At 37.9% G+C, this 10,067-nt stretch overlaps 1 protein-coding gene across 1 annotated transcript in view; it reads right to left on the reverse strand.

Moving 5' to 3' along the window:
* LOC131436229 (zinc finger protein 473-like) overlaps positions 1-10,067 on the reverse strand; it is a 32,437-nt gene extending 22,370 nt beyond the window's left edge. The window contains exon 1 of the mRNA XM_058604849.1: positions 9,526-10,067. Coding sequence (XP_058460832.1) covers positions 9,526-9,681 — 156 coding nt within the window. The 5' untranslated portion in view covers positions 9,682-10,067. The remainder of the gene's footprint in view (positions 1-9,525) is intronic.

The raw sequence follows: 10,067 nt of genomic DNA on the forward strand, positions 1-10,067 counted from the left end.
GAAAACCACTTTTTCAACTGTTTAATGTTTACTATGTTCAGAGAGATCTGGCGTGATTCTGCGAACACAACACACTCAAAAGAACGTGATGATTCTTTTCCATATGGCAACCGAACAAAGCAAGGCCCACTGAGAATTCGAACAAAATAACTGCTGTGGAGTCGATCGAAACCAAAGGATGTGCGGGTAGATGAGATGCGTTGCTATGTCTAAAGTCAACTTTTCGGTGATATTGAACCCATAATGATGATGATGATGATGACGATGATATAAATGATGAAAATGACGTTGACTGCGATAAGGATAACAACATCGGAACCAACGCCCGGTCGTTCCAAAGAGGTAATGATGAAAAAAGGGTCGTTCATGATAATACTCTTAAAACCCCCTAAGGTTTCAGTTGTCCAATCGAGAGCTCCGGGCTATGTCCCAAGCGGCACGACGGGTAAAATTTGCACGTATGCTTCCCTGCTTTTGCGCATTCTCAAACAAGTCGAAGCTGATGATGACCCGCAGGCCAGACAAACAATTTGCTATGCAGCAGCAGTCAGCAGTCGTTCCCTTTTTGGTTCGACTGGACGAATACAACGGAATATAATACCAACTTTTCTGGTTGTATTGCACCGTAGAAAGAAAGATACCATTGGGTTACTGTAGCTGTTCTAGAACATACCAACTGCGCATTTTTCGTACCTGCCCGACCGACACACACATAGACGAGCTCATGGAAAAATACTGAACAACTACCATCAGAGCTTGCCGTTTCGGGATAGCCCTGGAATCGTTGGTTTTAGGGATGGGCAATAGCGTTTGGGGGGGATTTCATCAATAGCACGTACCCATTTATTATCGAATGCCAACCGAAGCGGACTAGGGAAAGAATTTGACACGTATATGGTATTTTCTTGGAATTTTATATAGAATGTTGCCAAATAATTGATGCAGTCAAACAGAAACGCAAGAGGTTTACAATGAAACTGAGTCCAGCTGTTACGATGTTGAAGAATACTTTAATGTTGGGCTTCACATGTATCTTTCATTATTCTACTTGCTTTAGCAATATAAACTGTCTCAATCACAGAAGTTTGAATCCTGCAGTCGTTCGTTTATTGTTTCGAACCTGAAAGTAATGGATACTAATATTTGCATGGTAGTTGGTAGCTGATGAGTAAAATTATTGCTTACGCTTCTGTCTCCAGCGAGACACCTCAGATCAAGATTGTTGCATTCACTTGTTTACGTTAGATAAGCGTCGGAGTTGGAAGGATTGACAAAAAGTTTTTGAGTGCCTAAGAGTAAAATTCAATTTAAAATACAGGAACTCAACTTTATAATTCGGAAAACTTTTTCACTTTCGATAAAATCGCAGACTGACAACGAATCGCTACGTTACACATTCGCAAGCGAAACTTAAGGCTATCAGTACAATTGCATATAAGCGAGTCTTGAACACAAATGTGACGTAAAGCGGTTACACTATAATTATAATTGCATGAATTCGGCTATTGACATAATGACGCCCGATACAAGACAAATGTGAATTAAAGCGAGTTTTAACACGAAAACTAAAAGCATTGCGTTTTGGATCAGGATCGTTCGAATTTGGCACATTCAGATCCGTTTCATGTCCTTGTATGTTGATCACACGGCTTAGAATATTAATCCGTCTTTGTCTGTTCCCAACCGTGTTCATTTCTTAGATACTTCTGATTATACTGTATTTTTTCGACACATCCATGAGAGAAGGGATTCGTGGATTTCCGGATCACATACGCCCACAAGTGGCCCCTAATATCTAATATCACTGACGGATCTAACGGGTCACAGGCTTCGGCATCTTCAATCAGAACATTACCGTTTCGTACAAACTCAGTGATCCGGCTTCAGTTTACGTCGCAGAATTAGCTGCTATTCAGTACCTCCTTGGGATCATTGAAACCTTACCCAAAAAACCATTACTACATTCCATTATCCTTAGGGTATCGACGAAACTTTAGTTCAGGGGAATGAACGTGAGTCGCGATTTCATTCGTGTTATGTCAAATCATGTCATGTCAAAGCACTAGATTTTCAACGCACATCTCCGGCGTGTTGGTCTCTGCACCTGTGGAGACGGTTATCAAGACATCGAGCATGTCGTGAAGTCGTGCGTAGAGTATCGCGATGCCAGGTCAGAGCTACTGGCATCCCTCAGGGCCCGAGATACAGTACCGTAGTGAGGGTGAGGCGAGTGAGGCGACCGCCTCGGGCGCCAACTGCCGGGGGCGCCAAAACATGATGGAATTGAAAAAGAGTACAATTATTTTATGAAAAATTAATTTCATGAGGTTTTTTTCGGGAAAACGAATTCGAAGAGATAAATGGTTATTGAAACATTACTAAATAACGAACAATGTATAATTTTCCAAGTCGTACTCATAGCTTCCCCTAAATAAGACGACAATGTCGTATGCATTAAATCTCTTTGCAGCTCGCATAGAATGGACGCGATCATATAAACTGCGCCTCTTCACACAATCGAAATTAGTATTGAATCGACTTGCAGTCAGTGAGGTTTCTGTGGGTTAAATGCACTATTCGTCTTTCATGAGAGGCTTGGTCGTCAAAAGAGTGAGGTAACTAAGCCCTCACAAGCCTCCCCGAGCGTCTATGATGACATTTGGTCAATAGAACGGCGTCGACTGGGAGCTATCGCTTTCTGCGTTAGTAGCAGAATGAGAGGGTGCGAAATGGCTTGTAGGTTGCAGCCCATCCTACACTGCAATATTTATCATAGTTGTTATATTGCAGCATGTGGTTCTGTTGTTTGATGCATTATTTGTTATATATTGTATCGTAGCATATTATTAATTCATATATTATCGTCTTATACTGCATTGCATTATATAATATTTTATTGTATTATATTATATAATATTATGAGTATATTTATTGTGTTGTATTGTATTGTATTATACTACATTATATTATATTATATTATGTTATATCACAAAGAACAGATATCCAACAGACATTCATGCGAGCAAAGTCGCGTGCAACGGTGATTTTTAACAGATTTCACTTGTATGCTTTACACAGCTTTTTGAAAAAGTTTGTACTAGCTTGGATGTCTGTTTTCTGTAGTTATATTATATTATATCATATTACATTGAATTATATTATATTATTTTGTAATATACTGCTTTACATTATATTATGTTATATTGTATTGTATTATATTAAATTATGTTACATTGTATTGTATTATATTATATTATATTGTATTATACTTAATTATATCGACAACGGGGAGGGGCAGGGAGTGCATCAGGTTATCTTACAAGTGAACACCCTTCTAACAAACAAACCATCAGGCGGGTTTAAGCTGGTACGGAGAAATTCTTTATTATATGGCTGGATATTCTTGCTGGAAGGCACCGGATCCTCAAAACCCATTTTGCCTTCTTAACAGCAGTTATATGAAAGCTAGCTGATAATCAAATTCGGATCTACTGTAAGTCTACTCGCATACACTGGTAATGCCTTGAACTGATGGTGGCTTCACACATACATACATATTCGTCTTTCATGAGAGGCAATGATTTTTTTAGGAGTTCTGCTGATTTTTTTCCATTCGAGAAGCTGAGCGCTGGGAATTTTGAGATCTCCGAGTTCGTAAATATATTTTTGATGCTAAATAATAACCTTAAACGTCAAGGTAACACCAGATCTCGACATTTTATGCAATTTGGCAAAAAAAAATCGATTTCGGAATTCCAGAATCTATTTTTTCCAAAAAAAAATTTGGAGATAACACTAGAACTCGAAGTTAAAGATATTTTAAAAACATTGGCATAGAAAAACAAGGGTTTTCTATTTCAGAAATCTCAATTTTTTTCTATTTCAGAAATCTTAAATCTCAGGTTCAGACCCAAGTTCCAGAATTGTGGTTTAGAATCTAGGTTCCAGGTTTCATTCTCAGAACGCAGATTCAGATTCTATATGCATAATCCACGTCCTAAATTCATATCCAGAATCCTAATACTGGTCGAAAATCTAGAATTCATGTCCAAAATCCAGTTCTATTATTCAGGTCCAGAACCCAAGTCCGAATGCTGGTCCAGATTCCAGGTTAAAAATCCTGAAATCAGATGCACAATTCAGGTTCTGAATTAAAGTTCATAAGTCTAGTCCAGAATTCCGGATTCTAAAACCAGAATCCAAGTTCCTAATTTATAATCCAGGTCCAAAATTTATTAACAAAATCCAATTCCAGAACAGATTTAGAGTTCATATCCACAGATAGTTCAGATACAGAGTCCAGTTGTAGAATTCTGGTCTAAAATCCAGGTAACGAAACCAGATCCAGATTTATTTTTAAGATATAGAATTCAAGCCCAGAATCCGTAATTCTGGTCCAAAATCCATTTCCAGAGTCCAGAATCAAGATTCAGGATCCAGGATCAGAGTTCTACTCCGAAGTTTAGTTAAGAATATAGGCCCAGAAAGCAGGTCCTAAGTGTACGTATAGAATTCAAACTCTAAATTCAGATCCAGAGTTAATGTTCAGAATTGAGATCCAGGATTCATTTCCAGAATTCTAGAATAGAGTCCAATTTCATAATTCATGTCCGAAATCCAATTCCAGAATTCAGGTTCAAAATACATTTCTAGAATCCAAGTACTGGTACAGAATTCAAAATCCAATGTCCAAAATTCAGCTCCTGAGTTCATGTCCAGAATCCAATTTTATAATACCTTTCCAACCCAGGTCCTGAATTAAAGTTCTGAACCCAGGTCCAGAGTTCATTCCCAGTCGCTAGAATCAGAGTCCAAATCTAAAATTCAATTCCTAACCCAGAATTCATTTACAGAATCTTACTCCAGAATACGGAACTAAAGTTCATGTCCAGAATTCAGATACAGAATACAGTCCTAGAATTCTGGTCCAGAACTCAGACTCCCAATTCATGTCCATAATTCTAGTCCAGAAATCAGATGCAGAATCCAGGTCCTGAATAAAAGCTCAGAACTAAGGTCCAGAATTCATTCCCAGAACCAGAATACAAATTTATAATTCAGATACAGAATCAAATTCGATCATATGCAAGCAACCCGCCGGGCCTTCGTAGCCTGGGGGTGTTTCCAGCGGACCCACAGGAACAAACGACTAAAACCACCATCGATTAATACCCACGTCATCTGGACTATCCCCCAACTGGAGACTGGATTCCCCAGAGTTGCGGCGATCAGCACACAACAACTTGAACCATATACAACATTGTAATAAATCAATAAATTATCCTAGTCTTGAGTACTGTTAAGAAATACCCACGGTATCTTAGAGCTAACTAAGGCAGTGTGCCTTATTAAATATATTATTAAATAAAAAAAGTGGCACACGTACTATATTACATATTAATAATTTAATTATTTAGGGGTTAGCCAAATTTTGTGCTAGGGCACACAGTCGTTTTTAATATTTTTTTTATGTTTCGTCACTCCGTTGAAAAATAGAAGTGTTCTGCAAATAGCAGAAACTTTACGTCTGCTTAGCGGTTTAAATTCAACTGCCGAGTTTAGCATTCAGCAGTTTAGTTTGAACTGCTCTGCACTGATGGGTCAAAGATGAAACGTGAAAAATATTAAAAACGGTTATGTGCCCTAGCACAAAATTTGGCTAACCCCTAAATGACCAAACATCAATGCATCGACCAAAAAAAAATCGAAAACACGTTTTCGTTCGGCACGTCAGTAATGACAGTTCAATATGAATTGCTCTGCACTGATGAGTCAAAGACGAAACGTAAAAAATATTAATAATTAAATATTTTGACGACTGATTGACCAAATATAAAAATCAATTATTCCACCCTCGACATCTTGGAACTAAAGCATTGTCCCTTATTAAATCAATTGTTAAATAAAAAAATCAACCATTCAAATTTTTGTTTGGCTTGCTCTACAGCTCGAGCTCGAACAACCCTATGGGGCATATCCCAGCAGCTTTCAGTTGAAAACTCCAAGTCGAAGCTCACATCCATTACTTACAGGTGATTGAACAGATTTCCACAACCTGAGATTCAGATGAAAGAATTTTTATACTATCAGAGGCCATAGAATGTTATCCTAATCCAACTTTCAACGCAACGTAGATCCAGCGCAAGGTGTGAAATATGCCTGAATGTACATTAAATTGATTGCAATTGTTAGTTTCAACGAATTGTGAATTCCAAAGTCTTATAAATTGTAATACAAATAAGAAATGAAATATTATAAGCCTTCGATTCTCGGGAACTTCAAATAATCAGAATAAAATATCGCATATCAAACGTAAATCATGTTATTACATCATCTAAAAGATGTTTGAATATGGTTTAGAACAATTATTCAACAACGTCAACGTCTAGTCTTATCTCAATTCGTGCATCTAATTATACTATGTTCTTACTATGTTCTGCAACATCATACTATGTTCTAAGGATGTAATCGGCTAGTTCAGAAGACTGTAGCTTTAGAAGGTTTCGATATGGTAAGAAATGACAAATTTGAATGCAAACTCTAGTATTGGTAAGATTAGAAAATAGTAATTATTCACACAAAACTGAACAATGTAAATTAATTACGCGTCGATTGCTTGCCAATACGAAATGGGTTACCGGGTTACGCTCTGTATACGAAATGGGTTATCGGAACTCGATTGAGTCAACACCTACCTAAGTCCTGGACTAAAGTTATTTGCATGTATAAACAAAACTCATGGAAACATCTTATTTCTGTAAACCGTAAGTTGTTATCTTTCCGTCAAGTAATTGAAGCAGTAACATTTCCTCTCTCCCTTATCATTTATCATTCGGAAGAAATGGAATATGATGATTTTTTTGTAATAATAAAATATAAGCAGTTCGCTTACGTGTCTTGAATCGAACATAGTAGCCGAATTCGTCGTGAAAAATACCAAAGTCTACGCGTTGAGCATAACAATGCCTAATATAACATACCCACACAATGACGATTGTTTCATTTCATGCACAAGCACATGACCGTCCCTAGAACTTAAACGATAATCATATTTAAAAATACATGGAAAGTACAATGAGATTCTTTCCATCGAAATGAAAGTTGGATAGAGCTTTTTCCCTGGTATACAAATTGGGACTGTTCATCAACCACATAGGCCAAAATTAGGTACATGAAGGGAATTTCAAAACCGTGCTGTTAGTAAGGGATGATGATCAGGTTACCTTGACAAGTTGCCATGAGTTCTCAATTATACTCAGAGGGCATTATTCCAAATACTCAAGCAGCAGCTAATATACCATCAAAATCACTTTGGACGACGCCACTGCACATAAAAGCCTAATAAAAGGCACTCTGCCATTCGTCCTCTTTGGCCAATTAGTCCCTGTCTCCCCTACTTGATTTCAACTAGAATATGGTTATTCCAAACCAATGTTGATTGTTTAAAAAAACATGGATTGAATCAAACCAGATTTGTTGTAGTCATTATATCAACAAACAAACTCGTAAAAATCACCTGAAATTCATTTTCTCCGTGTGAAGAGTGTGAATATTATATTTTTCCTAGGATGTAATTGGATATTTTTTCTGTAATATTATTGAACATTTGAAACAGGTTTTTACAGAAGATTCAGACGAATCAATGGCCGGCCGAGGGAATGAGGATAGTTCGCTTGTAGATTGTATATATGCTAGAAACGCCTTCTCAAAACAAGCCGTCAGGCGGGTATAGCGAGATATAGAAATGCGTGGTTCAAGTAATTCAAATTGGATATTGTCATTACGATAGCTAGAGATCGACATTACGTTGACATTAGTGCCGTGTATCATTCGCTTAAACCAAGTGATTTGAAATTTAAAAGACTTGATAATGAATCGTGGATCGTAAAAAAATCGTAAATTACTTCGCCTGATGGAGGAAGTGATATTTGAATAAAATGTTAAGGAATATGTAAAAATCTTCCGTACGAGTAGTACGAAAATCGATTTAATTTACACTTACAATAATGGCCAATACACAAATATTGCCAACCCCCCGATGAATATCTTAAAAATTTAGGCCGGAGTCAAATGCACGAACATTACGATAAAAACTACTGATTAAAATTCTAAAGATACAAAACACTTTAAAATGAGAGGGGAAAATCTTTGAAAGTTATATAAAAGAAGACTGTCGTTGATAATCTCAATTTATTTGACAATTCAGCAGTACTGATCACATGCTTACTAGGCAGCTTGGCTCAACAGAAGGCAGACATTAGGGAAAGTATATTGAGACAATACTGCTGAACTGTCAAGGTTTGTTCATTTTAGATGTCACGATAAAAAAAACTATGACAGGAAAGTTGAATCTGAAATTAAATAAAAGATGCTTCACACCATCATCAGATATGAAATTTTACTGTCCGCGGATTGTGTGTGTCTGCTTACAGATCTTTTTTGTACTATCTTCAATAACAAAAGTAGCATTGTCACTGGAGAAATGGGATCGGGGCTGTGGTGAGTCTATACAAAAAAAAATTAATGTTTGTTCTTGAAACATTTCTAAATCGGTAAACCGTTCAGTTATTACAAATCCAATGAAAAATGAAAGAACAAATCTGCAATGAAATTCAGGTGTTACGAGCGTTCGTACATATGAGCCCCTTTGTTCAGTTGCGTAAAAACGAATGCTTTCTGATCCAATCCCAAAGAACCAATAGTAAAATTTTCCAAAGCGCTTCTAAGCTAAATTCGATCATCCCTACATCTGCGAAATCATTTGAAACCCGAGTTGGGATTAAAACGACCCATCCAACGCCAGACCGGACCCTACCTACAAGAGAACGAAAGAGAACTCGAGTACAGCAAGCTACCGACGGTTCGGCAGCGAATGGAAACATCACAGCAATGAAGAAGATAAGTAGAAGCAAAAAGGTCTTTCGGTCCCCTACCCAGCCAGTCAAACATATTTCTCGTGTATCCCAAGTGTTTCCCTCGTTCCTTGCCTGCTCACAAACAAGTGCGATAAAAGATTATATGACACTCCGTTTTATCTACCCAACCAACCAACTACCATTGAATAGATCCGACCCTATATATCCCACATGGTTTGCAGACATGAACTCTTTTACCCTTGGAACGAATACCAAATGTGATACAGAGGCTGAACTAAATATATCACTCATCACCGAACAGAATAACCAACACCAATAAAACCCATCGACGAGCTAAACGACCCTCATCAAAAATAAGAGCTCTTCGCAATGCTAAACCGAATTGGCTGCTGTGTGTTTCCTCCCACATAATGTTATACTTATATTGGCACTGCCGGGTAGGCTACGACACATGGGTTACCTCTACAACTACCCACTAGCCCTCAAACCTAAATTGGAAACCCGTGGCAGCCAAGTTTTGTTCTTTAATTCATGGTAGCCCCTCACACCTTAGTACAGAGTAGCACAATAATCCTTGGAATATCGATTTTTGTGCCTTAGTTGTTTCACTACAAATGATTTTGCCAACCTATGGTGCATAGATACTTACCTTAACCGTTGTACAATTCAGGATCTTCGATACAACCGTATGAGGTGCGAATGGGTTTCCTCCGCGCACCGGAAAGAGCGGTAGCATATCACTTCCATCTGTTTCCGTCAGACATAGCCGGCAAATGTTTTCGATGTTCTTCGGTAGGCTTATCATGGTTTTAATTTATCGCTGGCAAGTTTTTCACTAAATTTATTCACAACAACAGTTGGACGACAAATAGGTAGATCTTGTGCTTTTCATTTAATCGGCTTGATTGAGCTGAGCTGTGTGTGCATCTGCGGTACATCACTTAACTAGTAGGGACTGATATCAACTTCGTACTATACGCGACTGTTTATACAAGGAAGGAAATACCATAACAAAACGCACACACACGATAAAATTCAAACGCGCGCTCCACCGGTCGTAGTATAGTCAGTGGATATTCCCAGCAGGAGACGGTAGGTAAGCAATGATGATGACGATTAATGATCACACGGGCAAAAAGTAGATGCTGCGGCACAAGGATAGAGCTACACTTTTTACGTCCGTTTGCTTCA

The sequence above is a fragment of the Malaya genurostris genome, chromosome 3 (genome assembly GCF_030247185.1).
Source record: "Malaya genurostris strain Urasoe2022 chromosome 3, Malgen_1.1, whole genome shotgun sequence".
In the NCBI taxonomy this organism is placed as follows: domain Eukaryota; kingdom Metazoa; phylum Arthropoda; class Insecta; order Diptera; family Culicidae; genus Malaya; species Malaya genurostris.